Source organism: Erpetoichthys calabaricus, chromosome 11 (assembly GCF_900747795.2).
Source record: "Erpetoichthys calabaricus chromosome 11, fErpCal1.3, whole genome shotgun sequence".
NCBI lineage: Eukaryota > Metazoa > Chordata > Cladistia > Polypteriformes > Polypteridae > Erpetoichthys > Erpetoichthys calabaricus.
In genome coordinates, this window is record NC_041404.2 from 107,078,974 (window position 1) to 107,103,198 (window position 24,225).

Sequence of the window (24,225 nt, forward strand, 5' to 3'; positions counted from 1 at the left end):
AATATATCCAAGTTAAATACATTAAATACTGCTAAAATCCTGGTATTCACAGTTCTCCTCATCAGAACATCATAATGAATTGCTGCATTGTAGCCAGCCCCATCACGATCTACCACCTCGATCAGTGCCAGCACAGCGCACCCAGCTACTTGCCCTCAATTTGGGTGTTGCTACACTGATCCTTCTTTCTGTTTATTATTCTCCATTCTCATCTGTTCATTGAAGGTCATCAGGGTTAAATATAACCATACCATAGAACCTCCACTCCAGCCATCTGTCCTTCTCATTTCTGTAACTTAACAGAGCCAATGCTGCCCATCCTGTCCCATCACCAACAAACATATTTTGACAAACTGATCTTCTGATGAGTTAACACTGTGTCGTGTCATGTCATTCTCATTCTCTTTTTTAATTTTCGATCTCCTAAGCATTTATCTGTCCCCCTTTTATCCGTCCATAATTCCAGCTGGCGCCAGTTAATTACTGTACTTCTCCAGTAATTAACTTCCATGCATGTAAGTAACCAGCGCAAATTACAACATTGAGCTGTGCCTAAAAATCATTTAAATGGATAATAAATTAATCATTTTAAAACACCCCTAGACTTGACTTTTCACAAAGCTTTTATTTAAATGCGGAGACCAATGGGGTATGTATAATATTAATAAGTAAGTCATTACAGCACCCCATTGCTGGGGAATTTTATTTTTATTTTTTATTATGGTACACTTACTTCTGCATCTTGAGGTCATAATTGCAGCATACACACAAGATTATAAACAATATAAATTCCACAATGTAATGTGGCTTGAGCATTGGCTATGCAATATAAACAGAACTTTGTCTATTTGTTCCCAGTGGGAAACTTGGATTTTTTACAGAAGCTCACTAAATAAAAAAAATATTCTTATATTAGACCTAAAAACATTCTGTGTCAAAAATTTACAATAATGGCACATATTAGAACAGGAGAAATACGTTTTCATAGCATTGTAAATAACCAAGCAATTGTCAGTGTTTACATGACAAAATAAACGTACTGTACTGCAAATGCCTGTTAATGCACAAGACTGAAAACATGTATTATACCACCATATGGACTGTTCAGGGCCTTAGACCTCAAAACATTTCTCTGTAGTAAATATAAAATGTAAAAACTTTGCAGTTTTTAATAACATCTGAAATATTTTTAACAAAATTTAAACTATTTACAATCATGCCTGCTAAAAACATATCTGAATTAGTTTAAAAAAAAAAAAAAAGAACTTGTTTTCTTTAAACTCAGTTGGGTTTTTTTTTGTTGTGTGACTGAAAGAAAAGTGCTGAATTTGTTCTCAGTTACCTGTTCACAAATCTTGCATGCCAGAATCTCACCCAAAACTGAACATCACACCAGGAATGGTCAGGAATGACCAAATCCTTTAAGCCACTAAACACTCAGAATTGGAATGTTAACAGCATTATGATACTTTCTCCCAAGTATTGTCTTAAAACAGTGTCTTTTAGGCTCAAGTTTAACTTTAATGTCATGTGTGCAGAGCACAGTGAATTTCTTACTTGCATGTTTGACCATGCATGTAGCCACTCTCCACCGCCACGTTAACAATCATCATTTATGGATATGACACCCACATTGGGAGATGTGCATTGAAACACTATTACTCCTTGCTTTTGAAAATAGTAGTAACAGAAGTTTAGATTTGATACTAAAATATAGAGATTGCATGGTTACCTTAGACTTTTTAAAGGGTGTCTTTTGGTATAAGCAATGAATTTGAAAAATGTTTAAATGCCACAAAAAGCCCATGTCATAACTGGAGTAAAAGTCTCATTTTAAAACATGAGTTAAGATACTTGTCTTCTGTTCAGGATGAACTCGATTCAAACTGGAATTTTTAAGCTTGCAATTGTTAGGTTAGAGTGGAGTTATAAGACTATGTTTTAGCAACAGTTTTTCATTTTAAGTATTTAATTTTTACAAATATTCAAATCTTACTGTTTTAAATAATGGTAGAACAATGACTGCCTATGAAAAAGCAAAAATCATATTCAGTTGGGCCTTTGCAGATACTCTTAGTGAGATAAAAAAAAACAACTGAAATTGTATGGTAAATAAGCTTTATTTTAAAAATCGGAACTGCTGAGAATTGTCAGCTCAGATGGTAAGAGGTTGAAACTCGGATTTAACAGACCCGATGGCTGACTGCACAATCTGCAATATACTGCATTAATAAAGAAAACCATGAAGTTATGGCTACTAGTTGAGATACAAATGGGTCAAACAATATGGATTTGTCAGTCTTCATCTTTTCTTATTGGTAATAGAGAAAGGAGGATCAGAGCATATGATGAGGTGTAGCCTTCTTTCTGTCACATGTTTAAACGTTTCCAGCTAACAATGCCACATCTAAGAACTTCTTCAGGATTTCAATGAGCAGATGCCAATTTACTCAAATTTTTAGAGCACCCCTAACCCACGCCTAGTCTTAATCATATTTAGAAATGTTGCATATTTAATGAAATGTATTTCTGATGAATTATTGATTTTACTTGTTTGAATTTTGTAATGTGATTAATTGATCAGTGTTTCAGTACATGCACATCATGGCCATCAAAGTTCTTGATGTTAATGCACATGAATGTTGTTTTCAGTCTTTTATTATTTAAAAAAAAAATACAATTTTCAGTTTACTCTGATGTGCAATACAGCTGTGTTCACATGCTTTGGGTATTTTTCAAGTTGCATTTGAGATTTCATGCCTTCTCATTTTGTCTTTTTACTTGTGAATTTACAGTTTGAGAGAGAGAAATATTTGACACCTTTGAATCAGTTGATCAATTCGAACAAAAGACAGTTAAAATGTACTTATTATTTTTTTACTTACATAAAAGATAAAAGTAAGCATCTTAGTTGTTTATCATATTAAAAAATGACACTTGTACATAATTTTTTTTTATATTGCAATGAGATGTGAGGTCAGCATTATATCACGTGTCAGCAAATTTGGGTAACATTGATTTTTTTTGTTAATTACAGTATATGATGTTAGTCTCTACTTCTAAGGACATTCATGTAAAGTTCCCCACTGGGAAGCTTGTATTTCCCATCTGTCCCATAGCATGCAAATTCAGCATAAGTGCTGTCCAGTCCCAAGGACCTGATGAATCCAACTAGTCAAAGCAGTGATGAGAGACCAATCTGGTGCGAAAATACAGTCCAGATGTGATGAGTGGCTTATATCAATTAGCAATATCTCTCATGCAGTATTTGATAGCTAGCATATAGGAGCTGAGAAAAAGAAGATATAACAACAAAGATATACAAAACAAAGCAATACAATTTATTTTTGTATAGCCCAAAATCACACAAGGAGTGCCACAATGGGCTTTAACAGGCCCTGCCTTTTGACAGCCCCCCGGCCTTGACTCTCTAAGAAGACAAGGAAAAAGTCCCAAAAAAAAAACCCTTGTAGGGGAAAAAAAAACAGAAGAAACCGAGAGAAAGGCTGTTCAAAGAGAAAACCCCTTTCCAGGTAGGTTGGCGTGCAGTGGGTGTCAAAGTAGGGGGCAAATACAATATAATACACAGAGCAGAATGCAAGTAATCCTCAATATAATACAATAGTGCAATAGAAATATTACAAGTACAGAGCAGAATTCAACAGTAGATGATATCACACAATACAATTTGGATTTGTTCAGAGTCATGGAGACCTTGGCCATCAAGCTGCCTCCCCTTATTGACCATTCCACAGCTGAGTCAGCACTGGACCAAACAATCCAATGAAAGGACCCCGCTACCTGACGATTCCTGCGATTCTCTATCAGAGATGACTTTACCTTAGGCAGGCAAAACAACTTGGTAGTAGGGCAGTGGGATCCAAGTGCCACATTTGAGTACCAAGAAGAGAAACAGAATAGGTGAGGGTTAGTAACAAATTATAACTATCATATTACTTACAGTATGTTTTACTGTAGTGCTAATGACTAACAACAGAGATGCAGTCTGTACAGTTAACTAGCAGCTTTAGTCAGGATATTCTAAGCTGAAGTAGTGAGTCTTCAGCCAGGATTTGAAAGCTGAGGCTGAGGGGGCATTTCTTTTAGGAGCAGGCAGACCATTCCACAGTTTAGGGGCCCTGTAACTAAAAGCTTGACCACCCATTGTTATTTTATTAATTCTTGGAATCATAAGCAGACCGGCATCTTGAGATCTTAATGAGCATTCTGGTTTATAAAGTCATGATAAGTTCAGATAAGTAAGCTGGACATTGGCCATTTAAGGCTTTATATGTTAAGAGGAGGATTTTGAAATCTGCCCTAAACTTAACCGGGGAGCCAGTCTAAGGATTTCAGAACTGGAGTTATGTGTTTGTATTTTCTTGTTCTTGTAATAATTCGTGCAGCAGCATTTTTAAGATGGAAGAAACATGATTTAGACAGTTTTGTAAATTGTACTTTAAATGACATGCTAGAGTCAAAGATAACTCCTAGATTATGGGCTGATTTGGTAAAATTAATGGTGATTCCAACTGAGTTAAATGATGACAAAGTATTGTTGTGATCAGCATCATGCATCCAGTAACTGACATCTCTGTTTTATCTGTGTTTAAAGACAAGTAGTTCTCATCCATCCACTCCTTTAATTCACTAACACAACTAATTAAAGACAACATCGGAGAAACTTCATTTGGTCTAAAGGAAAGGTACAACCGGGTGTTATCTGCGTATAAATGAAAATGAACATGATGTTTTCTAATGATAGATCTCAGTGGATTCATCCATCCATCCATTATCCAACCCGCTATATCCTAACTACAAGGTCACAGGGGTCTGCTGGGGCCAATCCCACCCAACAAAGGGGGCAAAAGCAGGAAACAAACCCCGGGCAGGGCGCCAGCCCAAAGCAGCAGTGGATTCATGTAAAGTGAAAACAGTAAAGGTCCCAATAATGAGCCTTGCAGGACACCATATCTCAGTTCTGTGTATAATGATGGAGTACTGTCAGTACATTTCTGTATGTACTGGAATCAATTTGATAAATAAGAACTAAACCAGGCAAGGAAGTTGCCTGTAAGCCCAACATCATTTTTCAGCCTATGCAGTAAAATGGAATGGTCAGTGGTGTCAAACACTGCCCTTAAGTCTAACGACATCATTACAGTGGAGTTTCCTTCATCAGAGGATATCAGAATGCCGTTTACAACACGCATTACTATAGTGCCGTTTCTGTACTATGACCAGTGTGGAGACTGGAAATTCTCAAATAAATTGTGATGCGTAAGGTGTGACTGAAGCTGATTGGCGACTACTTTTTCTTGTATTTTAGAGAGAAAGGGTAAATTTGAAATGTGTCTATCTAGGCCTGACTTTTTAAGCAATGGTTTGAAGACTGACACTTTTAGTGCATCAGATACCGTGCCATGCAATGATGAACTATTAATAATGTTAATAATGTTAGTTTTGTTGGCACTGGACCTTGGGAACAGCTAGTAGGTTTCAATTTAGAAATTAAAGTGAAGACGTCCTGTTCTGTTACAGGATTAAAATTTCTAAAGTGTTGAATGGAATTGTGTGAATGGGTCTCCCAAGCAAGTAAGCTGTTTGCACTGTGATGCTGAGATCTGGGATCTTATATTTTTATTTTCTCATTAAAAAAGTTTGTAAAGTCTGAACTGCTAATGTCTGTTGGTATTTTGCACTGTAGGTCTAATTTTCCATTTGTTAAATTAGCCACTGTTCTAAACATTACCCGAGGATTATTATTATTGATAATAATTAAAATATGATAATACGGGTCAAGAATCTAACAGAGTAAATATGTTACGTCTTATGTATGAGCTGTAAAACCGAGTAGGAAAGACGTTACGGCAGATGTTGTGCGAGCTGTCAAATGAAAGTTCTCGAATATTTTAACCCAGAAAATCAGAAAATATGATGCGACGGCAGAATTCTCCAAGTTCCATCCATCCATCCATTTTCCAACCCGCAATATCCCAACACAGGGTCACGGGGGTCTGCTGGAGCCAATCCCAGCTAACACAGGACGCAAGCAGGAACCAATCCCAGGCAGGGCGCCAACCCACCATAGAATTCTCCGAGTTGGATAAAGCAAATAAAATATAATCAGACCTTCTGTGAGATATATCAGACAAATGAACCGCGACGATAGACTTCACACAAACGTTTACAAATATGAAATTAGGCAAAAGTAACGACAGACCGAAAAGGTGAAATCAAGGTGCGCGACGACAGGTAACTTGCGAGCTCAGTCTTCGGGCAGGTGCACATTGAGTGTAGAACGGTGTCGCCTCAAGGTCAACTCGCATGGTTACAGTCGCTCGCTGACAAGACAACAATCAAATGAGTTTTGCCTCGACCGCTTGGCACCTCCCTGGTCGACGAGAACAATGGAATGACAGGAGATGCGCGGCGTCTTAAGTGGTGACGGCTGCCACGGCATAACACATTCAAGGCTTGTTTGACGCAGGAGGCTCGCAGGGGTGGCGCCACGCAGCGCGGCCGAAGTGTGTGCGTGTGACTGTCACTGCACGCTTCTGGGGAAGGCAGGTACATATGAGGAGGACGGCCTCGCTCTGTTTTGTAAACAAAAAATCTGTACCGCAGTTCCAGGGATGGGCATCTTTTGACTCGAGTGACTAAAGGAAAAAAAAAATCAATGAGCACGCCTTGCTAATGTCGACTGAGGCACTCCTAGGTGGGGTGCGGGCGAGCCGGAGACAAGCTAATTCCTGAACGGGGCTGCGTCCAGAGCTGACTTACTGAGGGAGGAGGGAGGCGGCACACAAGCATACCGGCTGCGAAACATGCGGCAGTGACATTCGAACTAGGGCAAAGCAGACGAGCAGGAAAAGAGGTACCGACGAGCGTCCGAGGAAAGGTCTGCATCTGTGGAGGCAACAGGTGAGTTCGTGGCGCAAACAAACGTGGCATGGTAGTACACTGATGTACAGTTAAACCATTTGTAGGGAGAGTCATGAATTCTCTCTTTCCCAGCACTAGTCGGGGTCATCTTTATTTTCGGTTGAGAGAAAACAGGTGCCTGGTATGGGTTTTTACAACTAAGTTCTGACTGGAGTCGTCTCGGCAGCAGTTGAAGTAAACGTTACAGATGGAAATGGTACAACAAATGTCAGGTGAACCCCGCAAGTGTGCGGTGTAAAGGTTAAGTGCGCACATTTAAGGTCGTTCCTGGTCCGGTTAAGAAAGACTGCCCTGGCACATTGGTTATGCGAAGTTGTGCGGTGTAAGGAATACTCTCGGCTCAAACTGCTGAAGGTGACATAGCAGGGTTAAGTGAGAGGGTTGTAAGATCTACTCAGATGGGACCAGTGAGTGTGTAATACTGGGGTCAACTGGGTTACCACCTACTTTGTAGTTGGTATGAGCCTTGCAGAGGAAATTTACTGGACTAATTTCAGGAGTAAATAGTCAAGAGGAGGCCAATCATGGCTGAAACAGGTGAGTGAGCATTAGACAGCCTGGCTGATCAGTACTGTGACTCACTTTTAGAGCAGTGCTGTGTATAGCTGAATCCCAAAGTTAGAGGTCATGAGGAGCACAGAAGGTAAGCTGACTGTTAGAGAGGGATAACAGAGCTAAATTCCATAGGTAACTGGTGTGTGCTTTCTTTAGGATTTTTTTTGTGCTGGATTAATCTCATTTGTTACAGGAATAGTAGATGAGTGAGTTCTAATTCTAAACTGCTACAACCTTAGAAAGATCAGCTGTGACTAATTTTCATTCTGGGTGATGAAGACTTTATAGGGAATAAGAAAGTGATAGGACTGATATCAGCAACTGCCAACTGATGTACAATACAAAGGTCCATTAGGACTAATCCAATGCCTAAATGGTATGAGCAATACAGAGAAAATTGACTGGACTAACTAGTTATGAGGAGGAGTGGAGCAGAAAGGTCAGTCTAATCTGGAACTTGAAAGTGTTTTATAGATAAACCCTACCTTTAGTCATTTGTATCCCAGGCTAGCTAATTTGAGTCTTAGAGTAAGAAGGGATGAGATACTAACCCTGAGAAGGATGAAGAAGCTTGATGATAGATATAACTAACATGACTGTTATTGAGAGGAAGTGTGCACCAATCCAATCTGTCTTTATTCAGTTTTCTGTGAAATGGTAGTTTGGTGCAAGATTTAAAGAGGAAAATTTAACTGGGTGGTCTCAGTTATTATTAGTTGCTGTACAACAGAGACAGATGAATGTGATAAATAGCAGCTCAATCTGGTGAGCTGTATAGTTTTAACAGGGGTAATGAGTGCTTATCTTTAGAAAAAAATGGTGAAACATTTGTGAGCTTTTTCTAACTCTGCAGGAAGGACATAGCAGTTGTGAACTTTAGAAGGTGGAGCCTTCTTGACCGAGACAATGTACAGTATACGTGATATCTATCAGAAAAATGGTGCATTGCGTTGTACCCACACAGCAGTCAATGTTTTTCATCTGTTATATATAGCGGGACCTATGTTAGAAAATAGGTGGATGGACGTTTTGGAGTCTTGTACGAGCAATTAAAATTCAACAGTGCTACCTTTTAATGTGTGAGAGGTTGTGGCACAAGGTATGTGCAGCAGTTTCTCTGTGTCACTTCCTTAGCTGCATGTGAGACCGAGCCCTACCCCCTTCCTTCACCTTTCAGGTGGAGTCAGTCTTGCTGCTGCAGTGACATGTTGACATCTCAGAGGCATTTGGATCACTGTCATTTGTATTGCTTCATATTTTCAATGTAAAGGAAGCAGGAGATTAGGGACAGTGTCCTTTTGTTCTGTATAGGGGTCACCAGGAGTTCTGTTTTATAAGTAAATCCCATGAGCAACTAAACAAGGTGCGTCTCTCCCTCAGTCTGCTTTGTTTATCCAGAATTTCAAATAATACAGCCTCTTTGGAGAAACTTTGCTGCTGACACAGAGAGAACAAAAGTGGAGTTGAACAGAAGAGTCTTCTCTGTTCAACATTTAAGGCCAACGCCTTGTGCTCATTTGTAGTAGTAAAGTGATGAAATTTGATTTCAAAATTTTAATTCTACCACACATGCTCTGCAGCCTCCTTATTCCCAGGAAGACATGAGTTACTACCTTTGATTTATTTGCTTATGGTGTTTCATGTTCAAACCTTGACAATGAAACCTTAACTTTATTTAACCAAACTTTTATTTTTGTTGTTAAATTCACCTACCTGTTTTTCAGCACTGCTATACCAATGTGATAACAGGTGAATATTTATTCACCTCTTTTCAATATATTTACACTTTACATTATACGTGGATGTAGAGTAGTACAGTGGTTAGCAAAGCTGCTTCACATCTTTAGGACCCTGATTGCTTTTCACTGTCTATATGGCACTTGTGCTTCCTTTCTGTGTCTTCTTGGGTTTTCCCCAGTTGCTCCAGTTTTCTTTCACATCCCACACATGTTAGGTTAGCTTGCAGCACTAAGTTTGTGAGTGAGTGTATGTATTTGAGCATACATTAGTATCGTGTATTGGGTTTGTTCCTGAATTGGACAGGTCATTGCACCCCACAATCATGAAATGGAGACAGCAGGTTTAGAAAATGGATTAATTATTCCAGTATTTTATTATATTTATCTGTATTAATTTTATTATTGTCACATTTACAAAGTACAGTGAAATTCTTACTTGCATGTGCTAATCAACATGCATCATGTCACCCCTCTGTGGCACCATGATCAGGCTGTGCCAGATTGAGATTGCTGGATCAATAGCTGCAGTCAACAGAAACTAGTGATGTTAAGGTATGCCCAGTGGAACCATGCTTGGTCTTGTTCCTTAATTCGGTCTAGGCGGACATTTCTTTATTATGACTACTAATTAATGGGAAAGCAAGCCAAACTGAGACTATTCAGATATGCAGGTGCCACACCAAGATACTGCACATGTCAGGTTAACAAGATAAAAATAGAAAAGACAATTAAGGCTATGGGTTATCAGTAGATGAAAAGAAAACAATAAGTATTCTTCAAGATTTTATATTATGGCAAATATCTGAAATACCTAGACTACCAGGTGAAACACAGAAGGAAAAAGAGGAGCTTAAGATGAGTCCTGGAACTATTGCATAGCACACAGGATGGCAGATAGTAGAATTCCTCATCAGGCAAGGGGAGCTATTGACTTTAACCCTTTTTTTTTCCTGTTGCTGATTTACCATCAATACATCTGTGGAAGGAAAAAGCCCTCTGAAGTGTTTCTAAGGTGAATGCTCTATTAAAAGTGGTCCAGAGCTAGCAGACCCATAACTGTATGTACCTCTGTCATCCCTCTGAGTTTAGTCATTGCACTATCTGGAGAAGAGATTACTTCCTCATTCAACTAATGGCTTTTATGCATTAGTTAATTCAACCATTCTGGAAGAAATTGACAAACGCATCTGGCTTTGAACCTCAAAATTCTCCCCACTGATTGAGTTTGGTAATTGTTTAAAGGAAAAAAAGCAAAAATCTGAATTTCTCTATGAGTTTCTACTATCTAGACCACATATAAACTTCCTGACTAGCTTCTTGTATGGGCCATAGTGAGAATCCTATAACTTCTTTTACTCCCTTGTCTTCTGTGTGTCACTATATAGAGAGGACCAACATCAACCGTTACCTGGTAGGTAACCATCCAAATAATCAGATTGCGATTCAAACCTACAGTGGTGTGAAAAACTATTTGCCCCCTTCCTGATTTCTTATTCTTTTGCATGTTTGTCACACAAAATGTTTCTGATCATCAAACACATTTAACCATTAGTCAAATATAACACAAGTAAACACAAAATGCAGTTTTTAAATGATGGTGTTTATTATTTAGGGAGAAAAAAAATCCAAACCTACATGACCCTGTGTGAAAAAGTAATTGCCCCCTTGTTAAAAAATAACCTAACTGTGGTGTATCACACCTGAGTTCAATTTCCGTAGCCACCCCCAGGCCTGATTACTGCCACACCTGTTTCAACCAAGAAATCACTTAAATAGGAGCTGCCTGACACAGAGAAGTAGACCAAAAGCACCTCAAAAGCTAGACATCATGCCAAGATCCAAAGAAATTCGGGAACAAATGAGAACAGAAGTAATTGAAATCTATCAGTCTGGTAAAGGTTATAAAGCCATTTCTAAAGCTTTGGGACTCCAGCGAACCACAGTGAGAGCCATTATCCACAAATGGCAAAAACATGGAACAGTGGTGAACCTTCCCAGGAGTGGCCGGCCGACCAAAATTACCCCAAGAGCGCAGAGACGACTCATCCGAGAGGTCACAAAAGACCCCAGGACAATGTCTAAAGAACTGCAGGCCTCACTTGCCTCAATTAAGGTCAGTGTTCACGACTCCACCATAAGAAAGAGACTGGGCAAAAACGGCCTGCATGGCAGATTTCCAAGACGCAAACCACTGTTAAGCAAAAAGAACATTAGGGCTCGTCTCAATTTTGCTAAGAAACATCTCAATGATTGCCAAGACTTTTGAGAAAATACCTTGAGTGATGAGTCAAAAGTTGAACTTTTTGGAAGGCAAATGTCCCGTTACATCTGGCGTAAAAGGAACACAGCATTTCAGAAAAAGAACATCATACCAACAGTAAAATATGGTGGTGGTAGTGTGATGGTCTGGGGTTGTTTTGCTGCTTCAGGACCTGGAAGGCTTGCTGTGATAGATGGAACCATGAATTCTACTGTCTACCAAAAAATCCTGAAGGAGAATGTCCGGCCATCTGTTCGTCAACTCAAGCTGAAGCGATCTTGGGTGCTGCAACAGGACAATGACCCAAAACACACCAGCAAATCCACCTCTGAATGGCTGAAGAAAAACAAAATGAAGACTTTGGAGTGGCCTAGTCAAAGTCCTGACCTGAATCCAATTGAGATGCTATGGCATGACCTTAAAAAGGCGGTTCATGCTAGAAAACCCTCAAATAAAGCTGAATTACAACAATTTTGCAAAGATGAGTGGGCCAAAATTCCTCCAGAGCGCTGTAAAAGACTCATTGCAAGTTATCGCAAACGCTTGATTGCAGTTATTGCTGCTAAGGGTGGCCCAACCAGTTATTAGGTTCAGGGGGCAATTACTTTTTCACACAGGGCCATGTAGGTTTGGATTTTTTTTTCTCCCTAAATAATAAAAACCACCATTTACAAACTGCATTTTGTGTTTACTTGTGTTATATTTGACTAATGGTTAAATGTGTTTGATGATCAGAAACATTTTGTGTGACAAACATGCAAAAGAATAAGAAATCAGGAAGGGGGCAAATAATTTTTCACACCACTGTATGAATGTAATACTCCAATCTTCACCCTGTCAAGTAAGTGAACCAGCTGCCGTAGTGCAACGTTAGAGGCTTAGCCTCAGGCACTGACATCCAAGGTTTGATCCCTATAAGGGGAAGCAAAGGTGTGTACACCTAATGAGCCCCAGTTGGGGCAAAAAGTGTTGTGTAGTCTTTGTATTATTTGCCAGGTACTGTAATATCATATATATATATATATATATATATATATATATACAGTATATATATATATATATACAGTATATATATATATATATATATATATATATACAGTATATATACACTAGGGGGTTCCCCCCTGCTTGTTTCCACTTCGTGTCTCTGCCGCTTGCTCCTCCAAAACCCCCTCTTAAACGGTGATACAATGGAAAACAAATACAGTTTTTTTTACCTCCTCTTTGGTTGATCAGCTGCTGGCTTGCTGATCTGCATCTCGCATGGCGCTTCGAACATTTAAAAGCCTGTACAGCAGCTGTCCTACTGTTTGTGTTTTATTTCCAGCCCATGGTGTGCCTAAATCTTTTAGCACAAAGTCCCGTCTCGCAAGACGTGAGTTCTTGATATTTTTTAGTTTATAATTTAAAAACGGAATAAGAATGTGAAAATTCTTCTGAAAATTCTAACAACATCACATTAAAGTTCAATAAATTCTGAAAAGAGTGATACCAAACATATATATGTAGGTTTTAAAATAAGCCTGATTTAAAGCGTGACAAAAAGACATGACATAAAAATGTCACAGTTGCACTTTTAGGCTTAGGATTTTATATTTATATATATAATATAAAAGAGAGAGAGAAAGTGTAGGGAATCTTATGACTTTTCACTTATTATTGTCAAACTCCAAGATGAGCAAATGTAATATGCTTGAGGGCCACGAGTATCCAAGCTAGCCTGGAAAAGGCACTATTAACAACTTAAGAGATGTTCATTGTTTTCCTCAGGATTATTTTCCATAATTATCACTTGAGAAGGCTGTCAGTAATTCTAGGTCTATGGGTGGCCTGTTTTACTTAATATTTCCTCTTAGATTCAGGTAGGATAGTCTCCAGTTTACTTTTCACATAATTCTTTAGAGTCATTATACTTGAAAGGTTCCTGCTCACTTCATTTGAGTCTATCAGATACTTTCAGTATTCAGATGGTTCCATATAGGCTCCACCTCTCAATGACCCTGATGTTAAATACTCGGATGTAGAAAGTTGATGGATACCTTGATTTAGATGGTTCTGTTGGGTTCTATTTTTTGAATATTCATCAGAATGTGATAGTTCAAAACATTTTAGATTTTTTTTTTAAATTTTTGGATGAACTTTTCCTAAAAAATTTTGTCAGGATTCTTATGAGTCGGTCATTTTTGGGAAATGTTTATTCTGTGCAGCCTAAAGGCTGTTGCACTTGAAGTTTCACCTGATTTGTTAATCACTAACCCATTTTGACCAATATCCATCTGTTGCTTTTGTTTGCTTTTTCAAGGAATTTCTTACGGTATTCTGTTGTAGTGGTTGGATTTCAAATGCTTCACATTATTCTAGAGTGTGAACATTTTTTTAGCTTAATTCACTAAGTTCTTTAGGTGTTGCACTAAAAATAATAGGTTTTAATTCAGTACTTTTGGACAGTTTTCAACCTTACCATTTTGAAAATACACTGAAAAAAAATTGGCTATAATTTAATAAGTCAAAAAACTGTCAGAAGCCAAATGGTTTGCATCAGTAAAATTAATGCAGTCAACAGTTAAACGTCTGTTTTTAATTGTAATTAAATTCAAATTTTTCTATTCTAACTCATCATTAATATTAGACGAAGATGTTTAATTCAGTACTTAATACACATATTACAATTATCTCAGATCAAAACAACTCATGTTCATTAATTGGATAATGTAATTGTTAATGTACAGTCTGTCTATGATACACAATTCATATATCTTAAAGTAACAAAATTTAATCATAACAGGTTTTTGTCATTAGATAATCATTTTTATACAGTGAAATGAATCCAATGATTGACAGAAGTACCTCTTGTTTTCTGTTGAAGAAGGGAAGGTTGTTTTTGCAATATAGGGTGTGCTTCAGGTTTTCCAATTTATTGAACACAAGCCAGCTTCATTAACCACAGAAATCTGTCAGTGCTCACAGAAAAAAAACTTTGCTAATGGTCGTTACATTTTTGTTTTCCATAGCATAAAGGTGCATAAAGGTTCATCAGGAACAATTTTTAGTGTTGCAAAAAAGGGAACATTCCTTATGTTAATATACTAACTTCATGTGCCTCTGTGACTTTACAGCAATGCAACAATTATTCAGAAAATGCACAATGAAACAATTAATTGATATTAACAGCTAAAATACTGCTTAAATGTCAATTTACTTACATGTATTTGTTTAAAATCATTGTTGTAACTGTTTATTGTATTAGTCTTTTTACAGTGAAAATATATGCTTTATATATGTTTAATGTAATGGATTTTTACAGGATCTATTTTACAATGTTTTACAGTCTGCAAGATTAGGTAATTTTGGGCAAATTTCATTTAGTTCTGTGGATTTTTTTTTATTTTTTTTAATTTTGTACAGTGTGCTTGTGTTATTTGATCTTCTGCTTCGTCAAAGTTGTTCTATTTGAACACCAGCAGGAGCTGGTTTAAAAATGCATATATATATATACAGTGGTGTGAAAAACTATTTGCCCCCTTCCTGATTTCTTATTCTTTTGCATGTTTGTCACACAAAATGTTTCTGATCATCAAACACATTTAACCATTAGTCAAATATAACACAAGTAAACACAAAATGCAGTTTTTAAATGATGGTTTTTATTATTTAGGGAGAAAAAAAATCCAAACCTACATGGCCCTGTGTGAAAAAGTAATTGCCCCCTTGTTAAAAAATAACCTAACTGTGGTGTATCACACCTGAGTTCAATTTCCGTAGCCACCCCCAGGCCTGATTACTGCCACACCTGTTTCAATCAAGAAATCACTTAAATAGGAGCTGCCTGACACAGAAAAGTAGACCAAAAGCACCTCAAAAGGTAGACATCATGCCAAGATCCAAAGAAATTCAGGAACAAATGAGAACAGAAGTAATTGAGATCCATCAGTCTGGTAAAGGTTATAAAGCCATTTCTAAAGCTTTGGGACTCCAGCGAACCACAGTGAGAGCCATTATCCACAAATGGCAAAAACATGGAACAGTGGTGAACCTTCCCAGGAGTGGCCGGCCGACCAAAATTACCCCAAGAGCGCAGAGACGACTCATCCAAGAGGTCACAAAAGACCCCAGGACAACGTCTAAAGAACTGCAGGCCTCACTTGCCTCAATTAAGGTCAGTGTTCACGACTCCACCATAAGAAAGAGACTGGGCAAAAACGGCCTGCATGGCAGATGTCCAAGACGCAAACCACTGTTAAGCAAAAAGAACATTAGGGCTCGTCTCAATTTTGCTAAGAAACATCTCAATGATTGCCAAGACTTTTGGGAAAATACCTTGTGGACTGATGAGACAAAAGTTGAACTTTTTGGAAGGCAAATGTCCCGTTACATCTGGCGTAAAAGGAACACAGCATTTCAGAAAAAGAACATCATACCAACAGTAAAATATGGTGGTGGTAGTGTGATGGTCTGGGGTTGTTTTGCTGCTTCAGGACCTGGAAGGCTTGCTGTGATAGATGGAACCATGAATTCTACTGTCTACCAAAAAATCCTGAAGGAGAATGTCCGGCCATCTGTTTGTCAACTCAAGCTGAAGCAATCTTGGGTGCTGCAACAGGACAATGACCTAAAACACACCAGCAAATCCACCTCTGAATGGCTGAAGAAAAACAAAATGAAGACTTTGGAGTGGCCTAGTCAAAGTCCTGACCTGAATCCAATTGAGATGCTATGGCATGACCTTAAAAAGGCGGTTCTTGCTAGAAAACCCTCAAATAAAGCTGAATTACAACAATTTTGCAAAGATGAGTGGGCCAAAATTCCTCCAGAGCGCTGTAAAAGACTCATTGCAAGTTATCGCAAACGCTTGATTGCAGTTATTGCTGCTAAGGGTGGCCCAACCAGTTATTAGGTTCAGGGGGCAATTACTTTTTCACACAGGGCCATGTAGGTTTGGATTTTTTTTTCTCCCTAAATAATAAAAACCACCATTTACAAACTGCATTTTGTGTTTACTTGTGTTATATTTGACTAATGGTTAAATGTGTTTGATGATCAGAAACATTTTGTGTGACAAACATGCAAAAGAATAAGAAATCAGGAAGGGGGCAAATAGTTTTTCACACCACTGTATATTTCTCCCAGTCTTGACATTAAATGTTTAGGGTAGCACCCAATTGCACCCATTTATGTCCCATGGTGGCATTTCTTACCTCTGATGTGCCCAGAAGATGGCCCTCCAACATGCTTGGATGACAACATTTATAAAGAAATGTCTATTAAGAAGATTATATTGTGCTTTTTGTCTATAACTAAATTAACAAATCCTTAATTTTCTTTAGTTAAAATGTTAGCATGTGCATATTTCCTTTTTTTGTCATTTAATACCAGTATGTTCTTTGGTTTCGTCCAAAGATCAAAAGACAGAGTTCAAAAGGAAATTTTAGTTTAAGTTTTGCCTTAGATGTCAAACTGAGTGTAAGTAACATTTAAGAAGAACTGAAGCATGTCATGTGTTATTTCTGCAGTAGTGTATGTTTTGTGCATGCTCAGTTTTAAAGAGACTCCCCACCTTAAAAGACCTGCCTCTAAAGAGGGTACAACATGGTAATTCATTCTGATTTTTAATCAGACTGGCAAATCAACTGTTGGTGTCTATCCCTTTTGAAACATTTAGCTTTTGTGCTTGTAGCAAGACATTTAATGTGTCTTGAAAGGTGTGGAGAGTGGTCTCTTTTATCACTGTAAAATGTTAAAGAAGGATTCAACTTCTTCTGATCAAATACTTCCTATACCTTGTATTGTGCACCTTCCTTCTTGCTATTAACAGGTAATGTGTTTTGAAAACCATCTTCAATACACTAACAGCCAGCCTTTAACCATTTTGCACTTTGATTACAGAAACCCAATCAAACCTTATAAAAAATTATAGTAAGAACTGACATTGAGCTTATCAGCTTTACTCCTTGTGGACAATATTAGTGAGTACATGTGTAAAAAACTGTGAACTCATGCCTAGTATCATAATAATGCACTAACAGTAACTGTGTATTTGGTATGAATGAATGATATTGGGAAATCCTGCATCTTAAGGAGTGCTTACATTATCTGTGTAGTGCCTTTGATTTTTGACTGTCATGTTTGTAGTTCATACTTCTTTCAACCATTTGACATACTGACAGCTGAGATAGCAGTGATGTTTGTTGCCTAGCTGGCATACAGTAACACCAAGAGAGACTGAATACATACTGTATTTAGCACACTTGAACATGTTTTTGCCATGTAAGTTAATGCCATTTTAGCACTCAGAATATTTATTTTTGGTAAACATTGGCCATTTACAGATGGAATAGTCATTTGTATTTTAAGGTTGAAAATATTTCAGTTCAGTCTTATGCCATTCAATTGGTCTATCTTACACAATTTATTATTTGGAACCTCCTCTTTATCACTATTGCTGAGAATCAGTCAGTATGTTGTTCTCCTTGATTTATGTGTATTTGGCCATTAATATTCTCTTTATTTCTTTTGACCATTCCCTTTAAAGGATTTTATTTGTTTTAAGTGAATTTGTTGTTTTTGTGTTTTTTTATTTCAGTTATTTACCTTTAAATTTTTAGATTTTACTGGGTATGTTTACTTTTAAAAATGATTTTCTGGTAAAAGTTAACCTGAGAATTTTTAATCTCATTCTGTTGCCTTTATCTACCTGAAGTTTCATTTGATTACAGTGTATTTAATTTTTCACACAGTTCTTTTAGGTAACTGATTTTTAGATCATTTTTATTTAGTTCTGGTGCATATTTTCACACTTGAAGAATCTTCACTGTTTTCTTAGGCTAATACATGTTATATACTGCCACTGAATCCATAGGTACTGACTGGCCTGTTGGCAGATATCTGCAACCAACAGACATGACAGACATTCTCCCATTAAAATCTAGAAACCTTGTTGCCAGTATTTCAATTAAAAAGCTGGAATGTGCTCTTTTCCTTAGCTTGACTTTAAACCTTTCTATCATGTGCACTCATCAGTTCTTGTTCAAGCTACCTGTTTATGGGGAGGCTGTTTTTTTTTTATTACGTCCTACACTGCTCATATTAACATCTGAATGAACTCCTTCTTCAGCGCTTCTCTTCCTCTGTTTGCTGCCCATTTTATCTCTAGTATAAAAAAACACTATTTTGTAGTGTGTAATTTTCAGCCACAGGATCTTCTGATACCTTTTTTCTTTCATTCAAACTAAGAAACATTATTTTCAGTTTTGCACATAAGATAATTAATTCCAAGTTAATTATCTCTCCATTAAAACATTATAGGGTATACTGTTAAATTCTGTGTTTATAAGAGAGGCTGCTTAACAGAAACATTAACTAAGAGGAAAAGAAAATATAAATATGAGGAAGTCTTGATGAGAAAACATGTCTTAGCTGTACCTTTTTTGTTAATTTAGAAGTTACTTTAGTTTAAGTTAATGTGCAAACGTTCACTGGTGAAGATTCATAAAATTTCAGTCACCTGTGAGTTAGGCTCAGAGCTACTGTGTGAGGGTTCTGTTAGTGTGGTATGTGTGAAAATGGTGGAGATTTGTAATTGATAATTAGAAGGGTTTATCATGCAGCAGACAAGTGAACTGTGTAGCAGCCTGTCTATCACAAGTGATGTGTGTTTGGAGCTCAGCTAATGTTATACTGTTTAGAATATTTTCCCCTTATGTTATTCTAAGCTTCGGCAGTGTTTTACAGTATTAAGAGAGACTTTATAGTCATCTTATTGCATTTTTTCATTTCTCTTGACACAGCTTTTTACCTACGTGTGTTCCAGTTCCTCAGCAAGTAACATGCGGCATTGCCACTAGTGAGTTTACCTCCACTCACCAAGTGCTTTGTCCTTGGCATGCTCAAATATTAAACTGCCTTCCTTTCAGAACAGAGTGTTGTCAAACATTTGCATAGATGAATATTCTTAAATGACCAAATCTGTAACAAAGGACAGGGTGTGCACATAATGCTTGTGGTCTTCAGGAGGCAGCACCTGTAAACCTTGACCTGAACATGCCTCTCCTCAGGCATGTGATTACTAAGGGGCCACCATTGGTTACTTGCTGTTGGTAAATATTTGACAGATTTTTGTGAGGGGGACGTTTTAGTAGTGAATCCAATAGGAACAGAGAGAGCTTCATTTTGTTCTGCACTGAGGTGTTTCACTCTTCTGTTTTGTTTACAGACTCGTAAATGGAGTCAGTAATCATTTTTACATTATAGTTGCCTCCTCTTTCTTAGGTTTTAAGATTGTCATACGGAGGACTTTTCACAACAGCCTTTCTGAATGTCTCATGTTTCTCCTTAACTCTGTAAGTGTGCTATTCTGATCTCTCAATCTAGGCTAACCCCTGCTTATTTTGTTTCTACATCCAAAATTGTTTTTGTCCTCCTCTCTGTAATACATTTTTTTTATCAGCTGTGTTTTTAAGTATGGGCAGTGTTATATAGCCTATGAGAATAAGCCCAAAGTATGCAAGTAAAGTAAAAAGATTTTAAAAGATTCTGGGTTAACTAAAGTAATATTTGGGATATTTCAAAGATTATGTCATGTGCTTAACTAATAAATAGTCAGGATGAGTTGAGTGAATATTTACACTTTGTTGACATAAAAGGTGTAACTGAGGAATGCACAAAAACTGTACAAATGATAAGTGAATTGGAAGATTTATGTTATATATTTAATGTTTAAACACAGCTAAAACAAGAGTCAGATAGATTGGGCTGTGAGAAGTAAGGATGTTCTGTGATGGAAAATTATATATTCAATGAAGTTAAAGCATAGCAGAAACGTTTGAAAATGTTTGACAAGAACGGGTAGTTTATCACAACAAAGCTAATTCTATCCACCTGATTTCTCCAAAGTAATGGCAAGTTTTGCCAAAGGTTCTGAGTGTGAAGATAAACTTTCTAATAGTTGTGAAATTTACCCTTAATTAAGTTTTCAACCATGTCCCATCTACTTGTTGAACTCATTTTAAAGTAACAGTTTTGATGCATTGTACAAATTCCTTTCACAATTTTGTAGTATTAGGGTGTTGTACTGTGTTAGCCATTATGAATGTAGTGAGAAGTCCAGCAAAATGACACCTTTTATTGGCTAACTAAAAAGAATACAATATGCAAGCTTTCGAGGCAACTCGGGCCCCTTCTTCAGGCAAGATGTAAAAAGGGGCCTGAGTTGCCTCGAAAGCTTGCATATTGTAATCTTTTTAGTTAGCCAATAAAAGGTTTCACAATTTTAAAAGCTTCAGTCTTGTCAAGTTGTAATCTATGTTTGTGTAAAGTGAAAAGGTTCAACTACTTTAATCATTCCACATAACTCATACCTTTTATTACTAGAATAAGGCTATTGTCTCTTCTCTGGACTTTTTCTAGTACTGTTATGTCTTTTCCTGTAGCCCAGAGACCAAAACTATGTGCAGTATTTTAGGTGAGGCCCCACTGTTGTGTTTTAAACTTTAATCATAACCTCCTTTGACTCACACTCTACGCATTATGCTCTATAAGAAACTGACCAAGGAGATGACGTGAAAACATTGCTACGTCAATACTGTACATATTTTAACAGGATGGTTTGAAGCTATATTTTGTCTCCCATAAACATGAGAATGTTCAAGGGCCACTTTGGAAAGAGAAAGTATAATAGTAAAGAGGTAATTGCTAGTATCCCATTTTCATTTAGAGTTTAATCATGAGATTAATTTTAGAACATGAACTTGGACTAAGCTGATGGTCACACTGCTCCATGGCTGCAACTGGGGAAAGTTATACATGTCAAGAGGCTCTGAGCTGCTATGAACAAACATTAGATCAGGGTTTCTGGGTTTAGGATTTGTTTGGAAAAGTTGCTGATGTGTATGGATAAGAGGAAAAGAAAATGAGTAAAGAAGAATCTCTATTAATGATAAACTTGAATGACAATGTATTAGTGACAGAAGGAGGTAATCTAATGTATATCCAAACTCATGAGCATAAAAAATTGGTTCTTGTCAATTTTGAGGAAATGTAGTACACAACAAGGGATTTTCTGTAAAGAATGTCGTTCTTTTTATTGAAAAAAATACGTTTTGTCTATTTGGTGTGTGATAAGTAGCCCGGACACAGACAGACGGACACCATTCTTAAGTCCACCACACGTTTATTGTGCATAATTTACAGTCCAATAAAGTGCACAACCCAGTGCCTCAAGCACCAAACTCCCCCAAAGTCCAGGCCTCTCTCAGTCTCTGCCTGCTCTTCAGCCGCCTCCACTCTCCTGCACACAAACCTTGTCCACTCCTCACCCGACTCCAGTCCTTCTTTGCAGGGAGGTGGCCCCTTTTATAAGTACCTGGATGGGCTCCAGGTGATCCCCGACACTCCCTAGACACTCCCCTGTGTGGCGGAAGTGCCAGCTGTGTTCCCGGAAGCCCCCCGGGTGTTCCCTGTCTTCTTCCCCCCAGCACTTCCTGGTGTGGCGGAAGTGTTGGGGTTCCGGGTCCTTCAGGCATGGGGGCGCCCCCTGGCGGAGACCGCGGGCCCCTACAGGGTTGGGCTTCCAAGCCCTGCACCCGTGGCCCCCAGAGGAACCAGGGCGGTCGCCCCCTCGTGGTCTGGAGGAGGCATGAGCCCTCCTCCTGTCTTCCTGGGCGTCCCGGCTGGGTGCCACCCCCAGCCATCTGCCACAGGTGTCAAAAACTAGAAGGATTAAGTTGATGTTAGAGACGTACCTTATGAAGATAAAAAAGTAACTGTAAAAGCGAAATGGAAAGTGTTGAGTGAATCTTAGGTTTACAGAGTATTGACAAATAATGTTGAACTATAAAAGTGTTGTAGTAAATAGGAGCCATTGAGTTTTGTCTCTTTACATACTAGGTATAATGAGCAGAAGTGTTTCCCAGAGGAACTAGAGAAGAGTGAGTGGAAATGGAATGGAAAAAAATAAAAAACAAAAAGAAGATGGTAGATTTACACTGAACTAAAGCAAAAAGACATTCCTCTACAGCTCCACAGCAAGGCTTAAAAATGTCTGAAGTGGAATGTGAGCTGTGTGGTTGTCTCATCCCAAAAGAAGCTACTATTGAGGGTAGAGGAAGTGGGATGTGTCAGTATCTCTCCTACATCTACAGAGTCAAAATTACCAAGTGGCATTGTTTAAATATATTTCCTGAAACAACAAGCTGAGTGTGGGTCATTTTGGGACTGGACCACCTCCTTCAGGTTTGGCTTTGATCCTCAAAGGAGACCTAAGAGATGTAACTACGAGCAAAGAAGGTGGAAGTTAACTTTGTTTTTTAAATAACATTTTCAAATGGTTCCTGCAGAGACAGAACTTTAGGGCAGGAGTGTGATTCACCCAGTCGCTATGAGGCCTCCTAACATTAAACTTCCAGTCAGACCTGTTCTTCCAGATTGGCCAGTGTTTGTGTTTCTACTGAATCTCTAGCAGCTGTCTTGCAATTCTCATTGCTGGGACACTAGAGCCACATTCCATTCCTGACCCACCAGTCATCAGATAGCCGGAGCAATGCCATTGTGATGTTATCAACAATGTATTTGATCTGTATGGCAGTCCTAAAATTCAATGTCAGGTATTTGTCTTAACTCTGATTTGCATGTCAGAGAATATTTTGTTTAACATTTTAGAAGCATAATGATTGTTATGCTAATTTCTGCCAGTTCTTTCTCCAGATTCAAGGTGGTTATACAGGGATGACATACTCGGTGAAGACTGTGACATAATCACTATAAAGTTTAATTAACAGGCAATGTTCTCAGCATTATACATACCCTGCAATTAAAAACCCAAGATTGGCAACATTTATTTAAATGGGTGTAACTGGAAAACTCTAGGTCTGCAAAGAATGGATTATGATGTTAATGGAAACCATCATGTTTATGCTGTTGGTGTGATAAGACACACATGGTGAGTTTAGAGCCACAGGATGAGTATGTTTGTATCTGAAAGTAGATGAGTGTGGTTCCATGGTCATCACAATGGGATGTAATTAGAAAGGGCTTATCTGTGGATTTTGGCTTACTTCTAAATAGCATTCCTGAATCTCTTTTTCTGCTCCTACAGACAGGAAGCAGTCATGAGCTACACCTCTGGTGGATCTGCGAACGGCTCTCCTGTGGGGTATGTAGCATTTCCTACTTTAACACAACCAGCAGGAAAATATTAGTAATCGCACTTGATAGGCAAGTTGATTCATGTGGATGTTTCTAGCAGAATTTACTTGAACAAAATCTGGCCCTTTTTCTATTAAACACATTTCTTACTTAGATTTTTTTTCGCTATTTCTTTTTGAACATGTAATCTAATGTTGCATCTTGTTTCTGATTTGTGGCAGTGTGTCATCACTTTGTATTATAAATCTAAAACTTTTTTGTTTTTTAAAAACTACTTTTTGATAAACATATGCAAACACACATGCACATTCACCACATTATTTTGTCTACCTTTTGCTACTTGATTATTGCCATGACTTCGTAAAATGGCAGCTAAGAAAAAATAAGTAATTAAAGGCTGATAATTTTAGCAAACAAGTCAACTGGAATGAAGCAAATCACAAGTGAGTGACTCTTAATCAATGCATGATCACTAAAAAGCCTTTTTGTCTATTCAGAAGTATAACCCAGACTACTGGTCATTTCATACAATATGCGCATTTAGTGTTATCTGTCGAGAAGTCCTATATTTTGTTTTGTTGCGCTCTG

The 24,225-nt window shown here is 37.9% G+C and overlaps 1 protein-coding gene across 2 annotated transcripts in view; it reads left to right on the forward strand.

Moving 5' to 3' along the window:
* Window positions 1–6,458: 6,458 nt before the first annotated feature.
* The window catches only part of LOC114660789 (epidermal growth factor receptor kinase substrate 8-like protein 1), a 60,515-nt gene continuing 42,748 nt past the window's right edge, over window positions 6,459–24,225 (forward strand). Inside the window, exons 1-2 of one of the 2 annotated variants that reach the window (XM_051934142.1) lie at window positions 6,459–6,570; window positions 23,588–23,644. In XM_051934142.1, the coding sequence (XP_051790102.1) occupies window positions 23,601–23,644 (44 nt within the window). In that variant the 5' untranslated portion in view covers window positions 6,459–6,570; window positions 23,588–23,600. The other variant, XM_028813687.2, reaches the window with a different exon arrangement.